The sequence below is a fragment of the Hyperoodon ampullatus genome, assembly GCF_949752795.1.
Source record: "Hyperoodon ampullatus genome assembly, chromosome: 10".
NCBI classification, from domain to species: domain Eukaryota; kingdom Metazoa; phylum Chordata; class Mammalia; order Artiodactyla; family Ziphiidae; genus Hyperoodon; species Hyperoodon ampullatus.
Window position 1 is genome coordinate 9,670,208 of NC_136923.1, and position 24,717 is coordinate 9,694,924.

At 40.2% G+C, this 24,717-nt stretch overlaps 1 protein-coding gene across 2 annotated transcripts in view; it reads right to left on the reverse strand.

Annotated features, from left to right (window-relative positions):
- The window catches only part of GRM7 (glutamate metabotropic receptor 7), a gene marked incomplete at both ends in the record, with an annotated part of 809,284 nt that overhangs the window by 159,028 nt on the left and 625,539 nt on the right, over positions 1 to 24,717 (reverse strand). For both annotated transcript variants that reach the window (XM_079713568.1, XM_079713567.1), the window contains one exon: positions 11,918 to 12,853. In XM_079713568.1, coding sequence (XP_079569694.1) covers positions 11,918 to 12,853 — 936 coding nt within the window. The remainder of the gene's footprint in view (positions 1 to 11,917; positions 12,854 to 24,717) is intronic.

Consider the following 24,717-nt stretch of genomic DNA (forward strand, 5'->3'; position numbering starts at 1 on the left):
GCAGAAAAGAGATGATTTCACAAGATTTTGATAAAAATTTGAACAGACAAAATTAAATAGCAGAAGTAATACCTCAACCACCAGTATGCATGGGTAGACAAATGGCCTCAGCATCGCCTATGCCCTGGGACGTTTCTCTCCACTGTGTTTAGATGCAAGGTGAAGGTCTTAGTATGCATTCCAGAAGGCAAAAGAAGAATTTTTATTTTCAAAAATGTTTGTGTATGTGTGTGTACTTATAGGTCTAGAGGTAGAGCCATCAGACTATTGACGATGACTGTCTCTAGAGGATGGGACAATAGGAGTCCTTTCTTTCCTCACTTAGTTGCTGTTTGAAAAAGATTAAATAGTGGGCAACGTTACCTGCAAAACCATAAAATAGAAAAAAAAATCCGTATCTCTGATTTCAGCAATAAAGCAGAGTGACACAAAAAGGAAGATAAGACATAGCCTGTTCGCGTATTCTTTTTTTTTTTTTTTGCGGTACGCGGGCCTCTCACTGTTGTGGCCTCTCCCGTTGCGGAGCACAGGCTCTGGACGCGCAGGCTCAGCGGCCATGGCTCACGGGCCCAGCCGCTCCGCGACATGTGGGATCTTCCTGGACTGGGGCACGAACCCGTGTCCCCTGCATCGGCAGGCGGACTCTCAACCACTGCGCCACCAGGGAAGCCCTGTGTATTCTTTTAATGTTCAAAACGTTCAAAACAGACCTGCTTTATCTTTTCTAGTCCTTCAGGCTTTCTTCGAGGCAATGCCATCCTTTGATCCATCTACAACAATAGCTACTTAACTAGTTCTCTAGTTGCTTCACCTTGGCTCATCCTCCGTCCTCAAGTACTACCCCTGGGATTCACTTTCCAAGATATCCTATGCTCACATTCCTCCCACACTTGGAAACTTTTGTTGGATCTCCATAGCTTCAAAGAGAAAGTCCAAACACAGCTACTCTTCCACTGCATCGTTATCTCTGTTATCTCTGAGTCCAGGCCCCCAAAATCAAAGAGGGAGTGGGACTGCACCACAGGGAAGACCACGCATAATTCAACATATGCATAAGGGGATGTTTCATCCTAAGAAAGAACAGTGGGTGTTTCGGCTTACATGCTCTAGTATTTAAAATTAACTCGGTGCACCCCTTAGGAAAGAGGCAATTCTTGCCAAAAGTTTGATTTGGGAATGAAACGTGGGATTCACGTTGTTTCAAAATTTGCCCATAGAATGAGGTTTTCTTAAAAACCTCTCAGGTTTGCAAGAGTCAAAATCACCTAAGCACAATGTCGTCTCCTCAGTCCACGTACTGTATGTTGAAAACAGCATCCCCCTACTTTTTCACATGTGATAGAATTTCTTAATGGATTGTCTTAGCACTTCCTCTGCCTGTTCACTTCCGGTCCCTTGTTGCATTTTCCATGAAGCTTAAGTGGAGGTCCCTTTCTCTGTTGTGTCCATACTGCATTCTTCGTGTGACGAGTGTAGCTTATCTCACACCAGGTGATATTTCTTTGAAGGCCTGTGTGGACCACTAGCTTTCAGTTCCTGTCTGACAAGGATGGTGCCTTCTTTACACCTACATTACAGCCCTTCCCAGAGCCCTAGGGGCACAGTAGGTGTTGCACAATTGTTAGTTCAATTGCTGAAAGGTCAGGAGAAAATTTTAATCAAATCAAATAGTGCAGAAGCATTAACCAATATATTACCTCCAAAGAAAACTAGGTCTTTTCCTTCCTGTACGTCTTGGGGCAATTAAAAAAAAAAAAAAAGATCAGAGACAAAATAAAGCCTAATTCAAACACACCCCATTTCTCTGACTATTCTTTACCTTTAAGCAGATTAATCTTAACAAAAGCTGTTCAAGGACTTCAGTACAGTGACAACAAACAGCTGCATGGGAAGAGATACCGAGGGTCATTCATTGAAACCCAACACTACATCAGAATTGGCACATGGATTTCAAATTCCTTTCAGTTCTGATTTATTAGTAGTGGTTGCCGAGAAAGACTATGATGATAAGGATTTCAAGACCACACCGGGGTTCAGGGGAAGCTTGCTGTTAGTCATTAGCAATGTCTGCCTCAGGCATGGATTAGGGAAGGTTTCCCTCCCTACCAAATATTTCTCAATCTTAGTATTAGTCCTAGGCTTGTATTGCTTTGTGTTTAGATTCTGGGGAGCTACTGCTATAACTGGAAGATCAAAAGATCTTGGCATATAGTCCCAGCCATTCAAGAAATACTCTGGGGGAACACTCCTACCCACCTGCCCTCTTGCTATCTCTGGTTCCAGGGCCAAGTGCCTTGGTTCTGGCTTTTCAGGTCTCTGGTCCAAACTTTGAAGTTGATACTTTATTCAGACTTTTGACTCTAGACTTTGTCTTTGACCATGGATAGTATCCTTCTGATCTCTTGGTTTCTTGTGGATCTTCCAGTTGTTTGGGATGAGAATTAATTTATCCCCAAAGCCTCTTAAATTAGAAATCAGGAAATATTTAGAGAATGTCTTTTGTGGATTAGAAAGAAAATATTTAGGCAGTTTTAGGAAGTATCCTTGGTTTCCACTGGTGTTTTGCCAGCATGCTTGTTTAAAAAATCTAGAGTTTTATGCCCATCCTATCCTTACTGAGCCAGTTGGGGTGGGTGGACATGTGATATTTTTTAAAACAAATTTCTCCAGGGATTACCACAGACACAATTGTGAACCACTGAGTTAAAAACCCTGAGCTGGTGCAGAGATGGCCAACAATGGCCCCAATTCTGTCATTTAGTGGAATACACTTCAGTGAAAACCAAAGAATCCTGTTATTTAAGTACTGAAATCCACCGTGGTTCTGTTCTGATATGTGCACAAGAGAGGTTTGTGGGTCATGTTACAGAAAACATAACTCTTTTCCTTCAAGACATTTTTTTCCTTCAAGACTTCAAGACTCTTTTTCCAGCATTTTTCTGCGACCAGAAAATGCCTCAATTCTTTTCTTTCTCCTCTTCTCACCAACCCATCCCCCGCCCCATCCAAGCAAACACATGTGCACAGAGGGAAAGACTTCTGAGACCCTCTGATCCTTTCCCTTTTATACAAAGGTCTACTTTGCTTTTGTAGAAATGTTACAAAGCTTGTCTCCCTGTCCCTGTGTAAGAAATCATATATGGGCTTACCCAGAAAGTCCTCCAGACAACAACAGGCTAAAAACAAGTGAATAAATATAGCATCTAAAGGGATTCCCAGATTTGAGCAGCATAACCTGTATCCTCCCTACCTGGCTTCATGAAAAGCTCTTTGTAAAGATACACCCATGAGTCAAGCCTTTGTTTTCCATGGAAACAATCCAGTCCTCCAACAGACTGTGCCAGTATATAGCAATAGGATATTATAGCACTTCACCAGACAAGCAAGCTCTTGCTGTGCTGTCATTCTACCATTTGCAGTGTTTCCTTGAATCATTTCAGTCACATAAATATAATTCCTAAGATAAGGAATCGTTATTTTTTGCCTAGAGTTTCCCTCTTCCATCCCTGGCCATGTCCAAGATCCTTATTCCAGAAGTCACAGGGTTAGCAATGATAAAACAAGATAACAGTAATATCCTCTTGCATCCTCCATAACAAAAGCAAAAATAAACTTCATGAGGGTTGATGTTTTGCAAGACAATAAGGAATATTTCTCATACCTTATGCTGTGTTAATGAACTCAGCTGATGAGAAATTTCACAAAGAAATACTCATATAATCAAAACCAAATCAATCAAAAAATTCAATATCCTGAAACAGTAAACAGATATTACTGAACTCACTGCTTAATTTTTCTTTTTTTGTGTGTCTTGTAACAATGGAATTCTTCCAGTTGAAACACTTCAACTCTTAAATCTCAACAAAAACAGAAGGGCTATGATTTTGTATGTATTAGGTGGGCAATAATGCCTTTTGCTGTGATATCTTTTTGCATTTTGCAATTCGCTGCCTTCCACAATTTAAATTCCATGGTTTCACCAGTCCCTCCCATCAGGAAACTTACACAAGCCTCTTAGATAGCCTCATCCACCAGAGGGCAGACAGCAGAAGCAAGAAGAACTACAATCCTGCAGCCAGTGGAACAAAAACCACATTCACAGAAAGATAGACAAGATGAAAAGGCAGAGGGCTATGTACCAGATGAAGCAACAAGATAAAACCCCAGAAAAACAACTAAATGAAGTGGAGATAGGAAACCTTCCAGAAAAAGAATTCAGAATAATGATAGTGAAGATGATCCAGGATCTCAGAAAAAGAATGGAGGCAAAGATGGAGAAGATGCAAGAAATGTTTCACAAAGACCTAGAAGAATTAAAGAACAAACAGAGATGAACAATACAATAACTGAAATGAAAACTATAATCAATAGCAGAATAACTGAGGCAGAAGAACAGATAAGTGACCTGGAAGACAGAATGGTGGCATTCACTGCTGTGGAAGAGAATAAAAAGAATGAAAAGAAATGAAGACAGCCTAAGAGACCTCTGGGACAACATTAAACACAACAACATTCGCATTATAGAGGTCCCAGAAGAAGAAGAGAGAGAGAAAGGACCAGAGAAAATATTTGAACAGATTATAATCAAAAACTTCCATAACATGGGAAAGGAAATAGCCACCCAAGTCCAGGAAGCACAGTGAGTCCCGTACAGGATAAACCCAAGGGGAAATGCGCCGAGACACATAGTAATCAAATTGGCAAAAATTAAAGACAAAGAAAAATTATTGAAAGCAGCAAGGGAAAAACGACAAATAACATACATGGGAACTCCCATAAGGTTAACAGCTGATTTCTCAGCAGAAACTCTACAAGCCAGAAGAGAGTGGCATGATATACTTAAAGTGATGAAAGGGAAGAACCTACAAGCAAGATTACTCTACCCAGCAAGGATCTCATTCAGATTCGATGGAGAAATCAAAAGCTTTACAGACAAGCAAAAGCTAAGAGAATTCAGCACCACCAAACCAGCTCTACAACAAATGCTAAAGGAACTTCTCTAAGTGGGAAACACAAGAGAAGAAAAGGATCTACAAAAACAAATCCAAAACAATTAAGAAAATGGTAATAGGAACATACATATCGATAATTACCTTAAACGTGAATGGATTAAATGCTCCAACCAAAAGACACAGGCTTGTTGAATGGATACAAAAACAAGACCCATATATATGCTGTCTACAAGAGACCCACTTCAGACCTAGGGACACATACAGACTGAAAGTGAGGGGATGGTAAAAGATATTCCATGTAAATGGAAATCAAAAGAAAGCTGGAGTAGCTATACTCATATCAGACAAAAGAGACTTTAAAATAAAGAATGTTACAAGAGACAAGGAAGGACACTACATAATGATCAAGGGAGCAATCCAAGAAGAAGATATAACAATTATAAACATATATGCACCCAACATAGGAGCACCTCAATACATAAGGCAACTGTTAACAGCTATAAAAGAGGAAATTGACAGTAACACAATAATAGTGGGGGACTTTAACACCTCACTTACAGCAATGGACAGATCATCCAAAATGAAAATAAAGAAGGAAACAGAAGCTTTAAATGACACAATAGACCAGATAGATATAATTGATATTTATAGGACAATCCATCCAAAAACAGCAGATTACACTTTCTTCTCAAGTGCGCACGGAATATTCTCCAGGATAGATCACATCTTGGGTCACAAATCAAGCCTCAGTAAATTGAAGAAAATTGAAATCATATCAAGCATCTTTTCTGACCACAACACTATGAGATTAGAAATGAATTACAGGGTAAAAAAAATGTAGAAAACACAAATACATGGAGGCTAAACAATACGTTACTAAATAACCAGGAGATCACTGAAGAAATCAAAGAGGAAATCAAAAATTACCTAGAAACAAATGACAATGAAAACACGACGATTAAAAACCTATGGGATGGGGCTTCCCTGGTGGCGCAGTGGTTGAGAGTCCGCCTGCCGATGCAGGGGACCCAGGTTCGTGCCCTGGTCCGGGAAGATCCCACATGCCGTGGAGTGGCTGGTCCCGTGAGCCATGGCTGCTGGGCCTGCGCGTCCGGAGCCTGTGCTCCACAATGGGAGAGGCCTCAACAGTGAGAGGCCTGCGTACCGCAAAAAAACAAACAAACAAACAAACAAAAAAAAACCTATGGGATACAGCAAAAACAGTTCTAAGAGGGAAGTTTATAGCTACACAAGTCTACCTCAAAAACCAAGAAAAATCTCAAATAAACCATCTAACGTTATACCTAAAGAACTACAGAAAGAAGAACAAACAAAACCCAAAGTTAGCAGAAGGAAAGAAATCATAAAGATCAGAGCAGAAATAAATGAAATAGAAACAAAGAAAACAATAGCAAAGATCAATAAAACTAAAAGCTGGTTCTTTGAGAAGATAAACAAAATTGATAAACCATTAGCCAGACTCATCAAGAAAAAGAGGGAGAGGACTCAAATCAATAAAATTAGAAATGAAAAAGGAGAAGTTACAACAGACACTGCAGAAATACAAAGCATCCTAAGAGAGTACTAAAAGCAACTCTATGCCAATAAAATGGACAACCTGGAAGAAATGGACAAATTCGTATAAAGGTATAACCTTCCAAGACTGAATCAAGAAGAAACAGAAAATATGAACAGACCAATCACAAGTAATGAAATTGAAACTGTGATTAAACATCTTCCAACAAACAAAAGTCCAGGACCAGATGGCTTCACAGGTGAATTGTATCAAACATTTAGAGAAGAGCTAACACCCATCCTTCTCAAACTCTTCCAAAAATTTGCAGAGGAAGGAACACTCCCAAACTCATTCTATGAGGCCACCATCACCCTGATACCAATACCAGACAAAGATACTACAAAAAAAAGAAACTTGCAGACCAATATCACTCATGAATATAGATGCAAAAGTCCTCAACAAAATACTAGCAAACAGAATCCAACAACACATTAAAAGGATCATACACCATGATCAAGTGGGATTTATCCCAGGGATGCAAGGATTCTTCAATATACGCAAATCAATCAATGTGATACACCATATTAACAAACTGAATAAGAAAAACCATATGATCATCTCAATAGATGCAGAAAAAGCTTTTGACAAAGTTCAACGCCCATTTATGACAAAAACTCTCCAGAAAGTGGGCACAGAGGGAACCTACCTCACATAATAAAGGCCATATACGACAAACTTACAGCCAACATCATTCTCAATGGTGAGAAACTGAAAGCATTTCCCCTAAGATCAGGAACAAGACAAGGGTGTCCACTCTCACCACTATTATTCAACATAGTTTTGGAAGTCATGGCAATCAGAGAAGAAAAAGAAATAAAAGGAATACCAATTGGAAAAGAAGAAGTAAAACTGTCACTGTTTGCAGATGACATGATACTATACATAAAGAATCCTAAAGAAGCCACTAGAAAACTACTAGAGCTAATCAATGAATTTGGTAAAGTTGCAGGATACAAAATTAATGCACAGATATCTCTTGCATTCCTATACACTAATGATGAAAAATCTGAAAGAGAAATTAAGGAAACACTCCCATTTACCACTGCAACAAAAAGAATAAAATACCTAGGAATAAACCTACCTAGGGAGACAAAAGACCTGAATGCAGAAAACTATAAGACACTGATGAAAGAAACTAAAGATGACACAAATAGATGGAGAGATATACCATGTTCTTGGATTGGAAGAATCAATATTGTGAAAATGACTATACTACCCAAAGCAATCTACAGATTCAATGCAATCCCTATCAAATTACCAATGGCATTTTTTTACAAAACTAGAACAAAAAATCTTAAAATTTGTATGGAGACACAAAAGACCCCAAATAGCCAAAGCAGTCTTGAGGGAAAAAAACGGAGCGGGAGAAATCAGACTCCCTGACTTCAGACTATACTACAAAGCTACAGTCAAGACTACAATCAAGACAATATGGTACTAGCACAATAACAAAAACATAGATCAATGGAACAAGATAGAAAGCCCAGAGATAAACCCACGCACCTATGGTCAACTAATCTAGGACAAAGGAGGCAAGGATATACAATGGAGAAAAGACAGTCTCTTCAATAAGTGGTGCTGGGAAAACTGGACAGCTACATGTAAAATAATGAAATTAGAACACTCCCTAACACCATACACAAAAATAAACTCTAAATGGATTAGAGACCTAAATGTAAAACCAGATACTATAAAACTCTTAGAGGAAAACATAGGAAGAACACTCTTTGACATAAATCACAGCAAGATCTTTTTTGATTCACCTCCTAGAGTAATGGAAATAAAAACGAAAATAAACAAATGGGACCTAATGAAACTTCAAAGCTTTTGCAAAGCAAAGAAAACCATAAACAAGACGAATAGACAACCTCAGAATGGGAGAAAATATTTGCGAACTAGTCAATGGACAAAGGATTAATCTCCAAAATATATAAACAGCTCATGCAGCTCAATATTAAAGAAACAAACAACCCAATCTAAAAATGGGCAGGAGACCTAAATAGACATTTCTCCAAAGAAGACATACACATGAAAAGCTGCTCAACATCACTAATTATTAGAGAAATGCAAATCAAAACTACATTGGGGCTTCCCTAGTGGTGCAGTAGTTGAGAGTCCACCTGCTGATGCAGGGGACACGGGTTCGTGTCCCGGTCTGGGAAGATCCCACATGCCGTGGAGAGGCTGGGCCCATGAGCCATGGCCGCTGAGCCTGTGCGTCCGGAGCCTGTGCTCCGCAACGGGAGATGCCACAACAGTGAGAGGCCCGCGTACCGCAAAAAAAAAACAAAACAAAAACAAAAAAACCCCCAAACCTACAATGAGGTATCACCTCGCACCAGTTAGAATGGGCATCATCAGAAAATCTACAAACAACAAATGCTGGAGAGGGTGTGGAGAAAAGGGAACCCTCTTGCACTGTTGGTAGGAATGTAAATTGATACAGCCACTATGGAGAACAGTATGGAGGTTCCTTAAAAAACTAAAAATAGAATTACCATATATCCAACAATCCTACTACTGGGCGTATACCCAGAGAAAACCATAATTCAAAATGACATATGCACCCCAATGTTCACTGCAGCACTATTTACAATAGCCAGGTCATGGAAGCAACCTAAATGCCCATCAACAGATGAATGGATAAAGAAGATGTGGTACATATATACAATGGAATATTACTCAGCCATAAAAAGGAATGAAATTGGGTCATTTGTTGAGACATGGATGGATCTAGAGACTGTCATACAGAGTGAAGTAAGTCAGAAATAAAAACAAATATCGTATATTAACGCATATATGTGGAACCTAGAAGAATGGTACAGATGAACCGGTTTGCAGGGCAGAAGTTGAGAGACAGATGTAGAGAACAAACGTATGGACACCAAAGGGGGAAAGCCACGGTGGGTGGGGATGGTGGTGTGCTGAATTGGGCGATTGGGATTGACATGTATACACTGATGTGTATAAAATTGATGACTAATAAGAAAAGAAAAAGATAAGGAAAATAAAAAATTAAAAAAAATTTAAAAATAAAAAAAATAAATTCCATGGTTTCATGTACTCTAGCCATATGCCTAGCATGAAGGCACGTGCATTTTCATGCAAAATTCACTGTTCCCAGTTGGCAATTTGGTACCTTTAATTGTGTCAAACAACTATGTAAAACATCATAATCCACTGAGAGTATACAAAGAGAAATACGTGCCTTCTAAATTCTGGTATACAAAGCACACTGCTTGAAGACAGCTTAGTTTTTCCTGTAGTCCGGTTCTACCCACGCAATGTTTTCTAGAACAACCAGAATCAGTGAATCCAGTTCCTGAAAACTTGTATCCTTCTCAGGTTTTTAAATGAGTAAATTATACCCCTGATTTTAACTGACAAGATTCAGAGTCATGACTAGAAATGGCTAGAAATGACAGACAAAATGGTAGAGACCTATAATGCCAAATATGCATTCCAACAAGGCTTATCTATAGAACTGCAATGATCCTTGCCTTTTATATTCCTCAAGCATAAATTTACAAGAAAAAGCTCTAATATTTTTATCCTGTTGCATGGGAAATTGTGTTTAATAACAGAACAATGTTTATCTCGATAGGCTTTGATGATGCACATCAGACCCCACAAATATGTCCATGATTATCAACTTACTGCCATACATTGCATTTCACTACCCTACCTCATATTTTACTATTCCCTTGGCCCAGGGATAAAGCAATGAAATGAAATTCAAGTTAGTTTCACAGATAGTAAACATGCATTATGAATCTGAAACATACTTCTGGACACATACTTTGCTCACTGAGCATATGTTCAAGAAGAACTTCCTCTAAGAACTTCCTTTTATGACTAAAACCGTAATCTGGAACCATTCACTGTCCTTGGTTTTAGAATTCTCTGTGCTTTCATAAGACATTTGCCTTTTTCATTTTAAACACAGCCCAATCTTATAGCTGCTAAATCAAACCGTTTAGGTAAAAGACATCTTTTCAGTTGGAAAACCAGTCAAAGTCCATTAATCCTTTCTATGATTATAAACAACCAGATTCAACTAATTCCCAGAAGCAGAGATTTGTAAATTTGTAGACATTTCTACTTCAATCCTTGTTCTCCCCACTTAGGGAGCTAAGTCCTTGAATGTTTAAGAGACTTCTCCAAAGTGACGTGGTACCAGGCTAGACGCCTGATGTGCTGACTTCTAATCAAGCTGTAACTGTGCTTTCTCTATAGAGTGTGCCAGTGAGGACTTAAGTCTCAGTTCTGGCTTCAGCTGTACCGACATGCCAGAGCTACCTTCACTGAGTAAAGGTCACCACATCTTATTAAGATCAACCTATTAGCATTGCCCAGTTTGCATATATACAAAACCATATCCAGGTGAGCACAGAGCTCAGATGTATATGAATCACGTTTAGAATCAACATAGTAGCATTGCCTGATTCGCGCACATGTCAAACCTACAGCTACACATATATTAGCTGCGTTAAGATTCAACATATTAGGACTGCCTAGCTTACAGACTCATAAAAAACATAAAACTCTATATATGGGGAGGGGGAGGTCATGTACACTGAACATATCTAGGATCAACATTTTAGGGCCCACTAATTTTGAAAACTTTGAACTTTTGCAGCCAGATGACACTTCCCCTGTGACATACCGGCCCTCCCACTGCTGGAGACTTGAGTCTCTGATATCGCTCTGCATCATTTGAGGCAATTACTGTACATCTAGCTGTAGGGAGCCTACAGACTGGAATGACAACCAAAGGTCTCCTATATCCACCCCTTTAGAGATACATGTAGATACAGACATATGCTGTATAGTTCACACACATGATCCAATCCACGGTGAGTGCCTACACAGCCACTAGGAAGAGAGCGAGCTGGTGATGACCATCCTTATCCTGGGAAATAATGGACTGTGGCCCCCCTCTCTTATCCCAAGGAGATACATATGAAAGAAGAGGGAGTAGGTAATGAATGAATAGGAAGGTTTAATTTAGACAGATTGGATTATGTTATACTGGATAATCTCTTGCTACATTGCATCACTCTCTGATCAGTTGACTTGAAAAGGCTACACCTCTGGTTGGTTTCCAGTGGAATGAATGTATTGGACTGGACAAAAAGTTCATTCGGGTTTTGGGTACGACGTCACAGACACACCCGGACGAACTTTTTGGCCAACCCAATAGCACAGCCCAAGGCAGGTTTTGGACTTCTGCAGCACTGATGCCTATTAACTCAGGATTTGTCTAGTTTCGGGAATACCATTCTGCATTTTTAAAACCTCTTGCTCTATACAATCGATTTGGCTTCAACATTTTCAAAAAGGAACACATTTTTGAAATGCATGGTGTGCGGTGCGCATTTTCACTTACCTTTTCCGCCGACTGAGCAGTGCCAAAAAATATGGGAATGAAGGCAAGCCAGACTATACATGTTGTGTACATGGTGAATCCAATGGGCTTGGCTTCATTAAAATTCTCTGGGACACCCCGAGTCTTGATGGCATACACAGTACATGTGACCATGAGAAGAATGCTATATCCCAAGGAGCAGATAATCTGGAGATCCGTAATGTCACATTTGAGAACTCCCCGGGCCTGCTCAGGGTTCATTGTCTTATGTTCATCATAGTCTATGATGATGTTGGGTGGGTCAACACCAAACCAAATGAAAACACCTAGAAGCTGAACTGATATTAAACTAGAAGTGATCGCCAGCTGTGACGTTGGGCTTATGAGTCTGGGAGCTGTCACTGATTTCTTGCCCTGTTCGAATATGCGATAAATCCGATTGGTTTTTGTCAAAAGGGCTGCATAACTGATGCACATCCCCAAGCCCAAGAAAACTCTCCGGAAAGAACACACTGCCACATCAGGTTTGGCTATCATCAGGAAAGTGATGATGTAGCAAAGAAAGATGCCCGTCAACAGAACATAGCTCAGTTCCCGCCCAGATGCCCGGACGATGGGAGTGTCATTGTAGCGGATGAAAGTGGCCATGACAAATATAGTGGCGATGATCCCCAACATGGCGAGGAAGACAGGGATGACGGCCCAGGGGGAGTGCCACTCCAGTTTGATGATGGGGATGTCCTGGCAGCCGGTTCGGTTTTCATTGGGTCGCTGGTCATAGGGGCAATGCTGGCATGTCATCTCATCAAACTGGTACTGGTAGCCATCACAAGGTTCACAGGTCCAGCAGCAAGGAGTTCCCTTCTGTGTCTTCTTTCTTTGCCCAGGCTTGCACGGCAGTGTACACACTGACGGGGGGATCTCCCGGAGTCCTTTACCCCACTGCATGTCCTCTATCTGCAACAAGAAATAAGAAGGTGCAACAGGTAGATTAGTTAAAAGGAAAGACAAAGAACAATAACAACAAACAGTAATGATAACAGCATGTGAGACTTGACAAGGTAAAGTAACTAACCCCCAGCTGTAGGAGCTACAACCAAGATTCAACCCCACACCATTTCACTGTAGCATCCTCAGTCTTCACCGTTGTAGAGTGTGACAAACATGCCGGATTGTAAGAATTCCCTGTGGTAGCTATTGGAAATACAGATTCCCTGTTCCCACCCTAGAGCCCCCAAGTAAGAATATCCTGTAAAGGAGCCTTTGGATCTTTATTTTCACCAAGTACTCAGAGGATTCTTAGGATGAGATAAAGTCAGAGACTACTGACATGCTCTCTACTGCCGTCTCCTGGGTAATAAGTGCAAATGTCCCAAATGAAGTTAAAAATCTTAAGTAATGTGAAAAGCTATATTCATTTCTCTTATTAGATGCTTTTGCTTTTTTTAATTGTTTTTAAATTATTTTGCATAACATTGCAGTGCTAACAACCTTTTCTAAAATTCTGTAGGCATCACTGACATTTTCATTGAGAAATTTTGAAGCAAATGAACCTATTCTATTTATCAGAGGAGTGATAAGGGTCATTATTGAAAGTTTTTGTTTGTTTGTTTTTTTCAGTACGTGGGCCTCTCACTGTTGTGGCCTTTCCCATCACGGAGCACAGGCTCCGGACACGCAGGCTCAGCGGCCATGGCTCACGGGCCCAGCCGCTCTGTGGCATGTGGGATCTTCCTGGACCAGGGCATGAACCCGTGTCCCCCTGCATCGCCAGGCGGACTCTCAACCACTGCACCACCAGCGAAGCCCATTTTTGAAAATTTTAATTGTAGTTAACAAAGCATTTGATAAGAAAGTAATATGGTCTGGAAACCTTTCAAGATGAGCCATGTACCTATTTGGAGATGAAATTTAAACTAAAACACTATATCCTAGAGGAGGATGAACGTGTGCTTGCTTAATTAGAATATTGGCTTTCTGGAGGGGAATTCATAATTAACAGTCTTCTGAGAAATAATGGCATCAGAAACAAAGGACTTTATTACTGGGCTGATATCTCATCTTTTCCAGCACAGCATTTCTTCTTCTTTTTTTCCCTGATATCAGTTCCTCACATTTTTTTTTTCTGTGTGCTTTCTGTGAGATGGGATTTACACGGAAACTCCAGGGGTGGAGTGGCAAGCAAGACCCAGGCTGGGCCAATTAGGATATTGCGTTGTTCTCAAGCTTGAGTACACATTAGAATCACTTGGAGGGGTTTTCACAACCCAGCATGTTGAACCCCACTCTCAGATTTTCTGGTTCACTGGGACTAGGATGGGGCCCGAGAGTATATATTTCTAACAAAATCACAGATGGTGTTGCTGCAGGTTCTTTAGCCATCACACTTCGTCAACCACTGATACATTCCAACCTCCTAGCCCCAGAGACTGGGTCAAGGACGGGGTCATTACAGAATGGCACAGCATTTAACTTCACGGCTTTTACAGAGATTACGTAGGATAAAAATCTTTGTTTCTGTTGGACTTGCAGTTTCCAGGATGTAAGGATGCTGGTGCTCATGGCTATAAAGAGAAAGTTACTTCTCAGAGGAAGAAGCCAATATCAAGGAAAGCAGAGTAGAGAATTGAAGAGAAAAATTATTGATAAGCCTGTTTAAGCTCCTGGAAACAGCTCTGCCTGAAGCAGGTTTTCCCTATATTGTGTCATTATGTGACTCAGTAAACTCTGCTACGCTGAAGTACTTTGAATTGCATTTTTCTTACTTGTAACCAAGGGTCCTGAGAAATATACCTACTAAATGAATAATTTTAGTATCTACGTGTTGCAAAAGATGTACTTAAAAAATACACGAATACATTCCCATGAACAAATTTGGCTGATATTCCCCATATCTAGTTAATCAAATTTTTAAGATATGTGGACAAAAATGTAGGTTAGAAAGATACTGGAAAGTCTTAACGATTTTTATTGCTTGATTGATTTGGCTGCGTTTGGTCTTCGTTGCTGTGTGCGGGCTTTCTCTATGTTCGGGGAGCAGGGGCTACTCTTTGTTGTGGTGTGAGGCTTCTCATTGTGGAGGCTTCTCATTGTGGTGGCTTCTCGTTGCAGAACACGGGCTCTACGTGCGCAGGCTTCAGTAGTTGCAGCATGCGGGCTTCATCAGTTGTGGCAGCATGTAGGCTTCATCAGTTGTGGCACACGGGCTCAGTAGTTGTGGCTCAGAGGCTTAGTTGCTCCACGGCATGTGGGATCTTCCTGGACCATGGGTCAGAACCCATGTCCCCTGAATTGGCAGGTGGATTCTTAACCACTGCACCACGAGGGAAGTCCCTGAGCCTTTTTTAAATGCATACTTTTAAGACATAAGGGGGTGAACTAATTTATTGCTCAGTGGAATTTGAATGCTCTGTTAAAACAGGATGCAGTGTATAGCAAGGTGTGATAATTCCATCAAAACTTGAATGAGAACTACATTCAACCTCTGAATCAAATGTAGTTAACTCTGGGGGAAAGAACGGCTCAAGGATTAAACTTTATAAAATATTATAACCTTCTAGTGATTGAATTTAAACTTTAATCAGAGACCCAAGTATCTTTGGATGACTCCTATGAACTCATTTGCCTGAGCACAAAGCCCAAGTCAGCACTAATAAATCTAACTAGATATAAAACATAATCATTTCTTTCTCAACATCATCATTTTTGAGCCAGGAGGTCACTGTCAGCCATCCCAAAGTCATAAAATTAAGGAAATAATTTGTAATAAGAGAGAAAAAGACATGCATTAACTTTATAAACGTCCAATTTCAATAAGTTGGAACCTAAAAAATTGCTATTATTAACACAAATATTTCAAAATATCAAAGCAAAAGGCCCTACTCGTAGTTAGTAAAGAAAGACTAACAAAAAAAACTTACAAATAAATATCATTAGCTAAACTTGAGATTGCCTGATTCCAACACGAGTGGGAGCTAATATGCCATATGATTAAACTTAAGCTATGGAATAGATGTAGGGCTCATACAAATATAAAAACAAATTATCATTATATGTAATATTTTATAACCAATTTCAAATGTTGCCAGCTTGCAATCCCCCCTCACCACAAATAAAACGGTCAGCAATGCTGAACGGCTTTTTTCCTCAACTTAGCCAAATGTATACAACAGCTATAACCACAAACATTACATTGACTACTTAATTTGTTTTCAATTTTCATTTAAAGTAGATCTCAACTCAATTTAATTGTATATATTAAAGCAACAAAGTTGCTTCTTGCAACTTAGAAGTCTAATTTACTTGCTTTGCCAACAAAAATCATTATGGAAAATATAATTTATGTTCCATAAAGGTACCAACTAACCTTTAAGAGCTCTAGTAAGTGAGAATTTTGTTAAAAAGACACATATGAGTTGTGTATATCTTTACCTATCCACACAAATTTAGTGCCTTGTTTCATAAGAAGAAACAGTTAGCTGCAAATGCCCAGGGGCACCTACTTAAAAGAGGATAACAATTTAGGGTTTTGAAAAATTAACTGTAATGTCCACTGACTTTGTCAAAAGGCTAGAAGGAATGCACATTTCAAGTCTGTTCTAAACTCTGCAACAAAACTGTGTTTTATTTAGTTAGCTCGCAAGCCAAAGTTAAATTGCAGAAAGATGTAAAAAATTAATAAATAGAAATCTCAATTAAAGGGTGTCAGGAGAAGGGAGAGATCTCAGGCCCTGTGCCCATAGCTGAACCCAACAGGAAGAAGACTCCTCTTCCTTGGCAAGGACTCGACCAATGAAAAGCCATGAACCTTTTACTATTGCCCTCCAACTTCCTTTTCCCCTCCATAAAAGTGTTCTCCTTTCCTTGCTGTGAGGGGTCTGGCATGTGGCTTGCCACGGTTTCAGACCCCGAATTGCAATTCTCTTGCTGATCTCAAATAAACCCATCTTTGCTGGAGCAATATATGTCAGTCTATTTATTTCAGGTCAACAAAGATTAGGAAAAAGGCTAGGATGCTTACCATCGTCTTCTTTAGAAGATACGGTTCTAAATTCCCTGATAAGAATGCATTTTCTTCCTGGACATCCCAAGTTTATGGTTATTGGATACTGGATCAGCTCAGTAGCTGGCTCATGGCAAAGCACTGTTGAGATCTCAGGCAAGAGAATACACCTGTAGAGCTAGTATCATCAATTAACACCATGCATGGCTCATAGATTTTATGGATAAGTGAATCAATGGTTTAAAAAAGAGAAAAGTAGGTAATTCTGGCCAATGAAAGCAAAAATAAGCCTTTTGTGGAGTCCTAGGAAAGCGTTCTTCACTCTTTAAAGTAGAGACACAAAGAAGAGAGATGCTGTCTTCAGCCTTTGATGTGTGCAAATGTGATATATGGAGCTGCAGCAGCCATTGTGCCACCACGAAGAGACAAGCTGAAGGAACAAAGCTGATATGCTGAGGATAGTAAAACAAAAACAAAAACAGAATGTGTATCTTTGATGCTCTCAAAATAACTTTCTAGGCTCCACATGGAGCCGCTCCTGTATGGGGTGCCATGTCAGTAAGCCAAAACTAAGATAACTTCCACATTCCTGTAAACAAGCTTCACTCGAACAGAAATGCAGTACATCTAGTCAGCCAATCTCCAAAGGCTAAGTCAACTCAGAGGCTTCTCACCCCAAAAAGGGTTGACTATGTGGGCCCAGCCCATCAGATAATTTTTATATGTCTTTTCCTTGTTCTTTATTCTTTATCCTATGAGAGCTTTCTGCTTTCCACCCCATTTTGCAGTTCTCTGAAAGAAGACTGTCCACAAAGTGTTAAATAAAGTGTGTCTGTACTGCCTAAATTGTCTTCTTTAATCTTTTTTTCTTTTTTTTAACAGTGGCATCATTTTGTCAACCAAATGAACCAAAACTGGTACCACCTTACCCTGAACTGCGAACATGAAACAATAAACTTCCCTTGGTTAACCAATACCTACCTCATGGGTAGCCCACTACTTGCAGTCAAACATTCTAATACACTCTTTCTTATTTCTGCAGCTGGTACGTGAAGGCCTGAGACTATTGGACAGTTAGCCAATAATTCAAGTTCTTGCATGGGTAGTAGAGAGTACCAGGAGGAAAGGAAACTTGTGAATCACACGTGATCGGATACACTTGTCTTTGTCTCCTGAAAGCACTCAGAAAAGAGGGTGGTAAACAATTGGACTCAAAAAATCAGCTGTGACTCCACTGCTTCTGGCTCAGACACAGAGAATGAAAAAGGACCTGTCAGCTAAAGTTCTTTAGCACATGTGTTTGGCAAAGAAAAACGGGTCTGGCTCTAGCAGAGAAAGCTATTCCACCGGGGATGCGCAAACCTTATAATCACTGGAATTTTAAAATAAAACCCAATGAGTTGCTGTCTTACTGCCAAATGGAGGAACCAAACTGAGAGGATTTTTATAAACACTGTTCAGTGCATCCATTTTTATCTAGAAGACATTTTCTCTCTGAAGGAAAACTGTGTCACTGCAGGGATATTTTCTCCAGTGAAGTCCCATTTGCATTTTCCAGCGCACACTCTGTAGAGCGAGCTGGCTGGTGTTTTTGTTGCATAATTCTTTGCAACAGCATTATTTTTACTTACTAAAACCTTAATAGAATGAGTTAATTTAACAAGAGCTTTCTTATTAAACACCATTTGTTCATTAAAATATATTTGTCCTGGCTAATTTATGAAAAAATCTTTTCAGGAAAAATGCACAAGAATGCTGAATTTCTAATACTAGAGAAGAACCAGGTTTAGGTTCCGGTGGGGAGTGGGTAAGGTAGAATGCCTTTACAAGGAATTTTGTAGTATCTCAATGTCTTTTTTTTTCTTTTTTAAGCCTCAGCCCCGATTGTTAAATTTTAGGCAGCAGGACTGGACTATAAAACAGAATTTCGGGACTGCTATAAACACACTTAATTCAAATTCTACTTATTCAAAATTTGGAATTATTTGTACAATTCATCGTGTTTAATATACTCGAGGAAAAAAAGTGCCATACACTTTCTTCATTAAAGTATATATAAAAGATTGTACATAAAAGAGTACATAATTGACTAGTTTTTAATTACGGTAGTCCCTGGGCACCCATGGAGGGATTTAGAGCTTCATCTCACTGTAAAGCACATCGAGGTCCAAGATGTAGACAGCTCTGTACTGTTACTAAGAACTTTTTCTAAAAATTTTTTTACTGAACTATAGTTACAACGTTGTGTTAATTTCTTCTGCACAGCAAAGCAACTCAGCTATATGTGTATACATATATATTCTTTTTCATATTCTTTTCCATTATGGTTTGTCACAGGATATTGAATATCTTTCCCTGTGCTGTACAGTAGGACCTTGTTGTTTATCCATTCTGTATATAAGAGTTTGCCTCTGCTAACCCCAAACTCCCATTCCTTCCCTCCCCTCCCCCCATCCCTTGGCAATCAGAAGTCTGTTCTCCATGTCAGTCTGCTTCTGTTTTATGGATATGTTCATTTGTGTCATATCTTAGATTCCATACATAAGTGATTTCATATGGTATTTGTCTTTCTCTTTCTGACTTAATTCGCTTAGTATGATAATCTCTAAGTCCATCCATGTTGCTGCAAATGGCATTATTTCATTATTTTTGATGCCTGAGTAATATTTCATTGGAGATATATATATATATGTATATTTATATATATATGTATGTATCAAATACACATACACACACACACACACACACACACCATCTTCTTTAGCCATTCCTTTGTTCATGGACATTTAGGTTGTTTCCATGTCTTGGCTATTGTGAATAGTGCTGCTATGAACATAGGGGTGTATGTATCTTTTCCAATTATAGTTATGTCTGGGTATATGCCCAGGAGTGGGATTGCTAGATCACATGGCAGCTCTATTTTTAGTTTTTTGAGGAACCTCCATACTGTTTTCCATGGTGGCTGCACCAATTTACATTCCCACCAACAGTGTAGGAGGGTTCCCTTTTCTCCACACCCTCTCCAACATTTGTTATTTGTAGACTTTTTAATGATGGCCATATAACGGGTGTGAGGTGCAACCTCACTGTAGCTCTGATTTGCATTTCTCTAATAATTAGCGATGTTGAGCATCTTTTCATGTGCCTATTGGCCATCTGTATGTCTGCTCTGAATTAAGACCTGTTTTTGGATTATTCCAGTGGTTCCCAAACTTGACTGCACATTTCAATCACTTGGGGATCTTCTAAAAATTCCAAATAGGCAGCAGGGTGTTTGAAAGTAGACAAATATGGGAAAGAATGAACTAAACTCTCTGAAGGGATGGAGTTTAGGAGAAAATATTTGCTTTGTTTAGAGAACCTATTGACTGCAGCCTTCTATTCTTGACCTTAGGATGCACTAGCTCTCATTAGAAGTCCGAGAAAGTCACCTGAAATGCTCATTATACTCTTATGGTTTAATGGGAAAGTATGGCGCTGTAGTGGAATTATAAATTTTCACAGTTCAGGAAGGTCTCTGGACTTATATTTCATAATGTCATTGGCTAAACAACTTAAAATGCCTAGAAAGGCTCAGCCCATAAAGCAAACAACTGATGTGAGAGTAAAATAGTGCTTCTCCTCAAAACAAAGTCTAAAGCAACACAAAATAAATGACATGTCCATGCAAATACATATTGAATTATACATCAAGAATAGACTTCATTAGTAGTTCTGCCAAAATGATCTGCATTTACTATTTCTTTTTTTGTTTGTTTATGTATTTAATTTATTTATTTTTGGCTGTATTGGGTCTTCGTTGCTGTGCGCGGGCTTTCTCTTGTTGCAGCGAGCAGGGGCTACTCTTTGTTGAGGTGCACAGGCTTCTCATTGCGGTGGCTTCTCTTGTTGCGGAGCACAGGCTCTAGGCACACAGGCTTCAGTAGCTGTGGCATGTGGGCTCAGTAGTTGTGGCTTGTGGGCTCTAGAGCACAGGCTCAGTAGTTGTGGCGCACGGGCTTAGTTGCTCTGCGGCATGTGGGATCTTCCCGGACCAGGGCTTGAACCCGTGTCCCCTGCATTGGCAGGCGGATTCTTAACCACTGCGCCACCAGGGAAGCCCTGCATTTACTATTTCAATGCTTGCGTTTTCCTTAAGTACAAGGGGAAAGGTGGGTGGTATTTATTAAATTTGCGTAATTAAAAGCTCCCAGACTGATTGAACAGTTTGCCCCCAAAGTAATTCTACATTTCTTTCTTTATCACACCTTTCTATAACTCTAACTAAAAAATGGTTATCTTTACTTGGCTTCAGAACTTCCTTTTATTATTTTTTTTTATTTTATTTTTTCCAGAAGAATCAGGACAGCCTTCTGGGAAACCTTCGATTTTTCACAATGTTGATGCTTTTTCAAAATTACCATATACTCAGTTGGCCAAACAATACATATCTGCTAACACTAGTTAGCTAACTCTTTCAGAAACAAAACTGCCAGGAGAAGAGCCATCTCCTTATAATGTGCATGTTAACTACAAATCATCTCTTATTTAGTCCCGGCCTGGGGACACGTTCCCTAAATGATGCTTACCAATCAAACATTAGGTACTTAATCTTGCTTGAATTATTAAAAACATTTGAAAGTAGTTTTTTAAAGCACGGATTTAAGAATAATTTACAATGTAAACATATTCACATGGATGCCTCAAAAATACCTCAAATAAACTTGTTCAAAACTGAATTCACGATCTGCACCAGGAACGACAAACTATGGCCCCCAGTGCGCCACATCCTGACCACCACCTGATTTCATAAATAAAGTTTTCCTGGAACATCACCACACTGTTCATTTACATATTGCCTCTAGCCGATTTTAGGGTACATTGGTAGAACTGAGTAGTTGTGAATGCATGGCCCGCAAAATGTAACCTATTTACTATCTGGCCCTTTATAGAAAACATCGGCTGACTCAGAGGCAATGACAAAAGAAGGACAAAGCCCTAGCGCATGGCAGCTTTATCAATCCATAAACCAGAAGCTGTGTCATCTTTTTTTTTTTTTTTTTGCGGTACGCGGGCCTCTCACTGTTGTGGCCTCTCCCGTTGCGGAGCACAGGCTCCGGACGCGCAGGCTCAGCAGCCATGGCTCACGGGCCCAGCCGCTCCGCGGCATGTGGGATCCTCTCGGACAGGGGCACGAACCCGTGTCCCCTGCATCGGCAGGCGGACTCTCAACCACTGCGCCACCAGGGAAGCCCTGTGTCATCTTTGACATCTTCCTTTCCTTTGGTCCCCACCCCCTCCCCCCATATCTAAGCGACCAACAACTTCTGTTGGGTTTCTCTCTTGCAATCACTTACATTAATTATTTTATCCAACAAACTATATATTAAGTAAGGTTACTGGGTGCTGGATCCCGTTTTAATTGTCAGGAGCAAAAGAGACAGAAACGAACGCCTTAGAGAAATGAATCCTCTTTTCTCACCTCCTCTGCAAAAGCTTCCTATGGGGTTTCTTCACCTCTCTTTCCTGCTGGCCTTTTCCTAATCCCATCCTCTGCACTAGAGCCAGGAGTCTTCTTTAGCATGGAGATCTGATCGTGTCACCTTTTTTGCTTAATTCTTCAGTGACTTCTTATTGCTCTTTAGCCTCCTAGCTGAGCATCGTCTCAAAGGAACACACATCAGGTGGCCTCACTCTCCTGGCTCTATGAGTCCCATGAAGCACCCTGCCCCACAGTGGCTTCTGTGCTGTAACAAGCTGTTCAGTACCTCTTCCGCTCAGCAGACTCTTGCTCAGGATGCCCCACCCTCACTGCGTTGGTTCCCCCTTTTATAACCTCTCAAGGATCCCTCCTCAAATAATTTAACACCATTTGTCATTAGGCAGATATGTGACTCATTAAAATCGGTCTCCCAACTCCTCTGTAAACCCAGTGATTTCAGAGCTTCCATCCACTTTACTCAATACTGGAAACCCAGAATCTGAGAGGGGAATCAAGAGCACTGGCAGGTGAAAGAGGTGAGAGAAAAGACTGACCACTACTGTAGAAGTGATCTTCCCCCAGCCCAAACTGGAGTTTCACTGTAAGTGGAGTTGATGAAAGGATCCATAAGGACTTAGGTGAGTCTCATCTATTTGTTGGTCATTTAATACACATCTAAAGAATGGAAGTTTATATGTGAAACGTCCTTGGCATTTTGAGAGAAGAAAGGGAATTAAATCTGGAGCACTAAGTTGCTAGGTAGTGGAAACATGAACATAACTAACACACCATGGGGAGCGAGAACAACAGTCTGCAGCCAAGGACGGAACTGGATTTCAATAGGTCCCTGACTGTTCTCTGAACATTCTCCTCGGGTAAACTTAGCTACAGCTCAAAATAGAAAGAACACGAGCTAGGAAGTCAGCCTTTCCTGGGTTCAAAGACTGGCTTCGTCACCTCCAGACAGTATGACCCAAGGCGAGTCAACCATGTGAAGCGTGTTTCCCTAGCTTATTTGTTATGAATGAGATGCATTTGTGACAAATGAGACAGCATGTGTAAGGTGTGTGTCTGAGACATCGTAACTGCCTAATTATTAATTTTTACTGGAATATTTTATGGCTTCAGGGATCAACTTAAGTTTAATTAATCCAGGTAAAAACTTAAAGACGGCTATTGTCAGGCCTCCCCTCTCTCTCGAGCTCTGATTCTTCCAGCCACATATTATCAGCAACTAATGCTGTAGTGGCATTTCAGACTCTACGTATCTAAAACTAGAAGTACCGCCTTCCTTCCCGTTTTCTAGATCTCTCCACCCACCCTCCAACCTGTCCTGCTATACCAGAGGAGTTAATAACATGAGCCTTGGACTCAGACAGACATGGGTTCAAATCCTAGCAGAGTGACACTGGCCAAGTCATTTTTTTTTTGGTTTTTAAATTTTTATTGGAGTTGCTTTATAATTTTGCATTAGTTTCTACTCTACAGCAAAGTGAATCATCCATACTTATACATATATCCCCTCTTTTTTGGATTTCCTTCCCATTTAGGTCACCACAGAGCACTGAGTAGAGTTCCTGCTGCTATACAGTAGATTCTCATTAGTTATCTATTGTGTACATAGTATCAATAGTGTATATACGTCAATCCCCATCTCCCAATTCATCCCATTCTCCCCTTTTTTCCCCTTGGTATCCAGACGTTTGTTCTCTACGTTTGTGTCTCTATTTCTGCTTTGTAAATAAGATCGACTATACCAATTTTTTCAGATTCCAATATATGCATTAATATATGATATTTGTTTTTCTCTTTCTGACTTACTTCACTCTGTAGGACAGTCTCTAGGTCCATCCACATCTCTACAAACGACCCAATTTTGTTCCTTTTTATGCATGAGTGATATTCCATTGTATATATGTACCATGTCTTCTTTATCCATTCCTCTGTTGATGGACATTTAGGTTGTTTCCATGTCCTGGCTACTGTAAATAGGGCTGCAATGAACTTTGGGGTGCATGTGTCTCCTTGAATTATGGTTTTCTCTGGGTATATGCCAGTAGTGGGATTGCTAGGTCACATGGCAGCCAAGTCATTTAAGCTCTCTGAACCTTATTATTATTTTTTTCAACTGTGAAATGCACATAGCAATGATTACGTCCTAGAATTGAAACTGACTCTGTGGGGCTTCTGGGCACAAAAGCCTTTCTGGGTCCCCTTCCCTGAATTCCAAAGGGCAGGTTCAAACCATTGCTAATCAGGGAAGGTGGCGGGGGGTAGTGGTGAAGCAGAGACCAGGGAGGAACAGCCAAGAAACAATGGTGCAGCTTTGGGGCAGGGTCCTGGTCCCCCTTCAAGGGA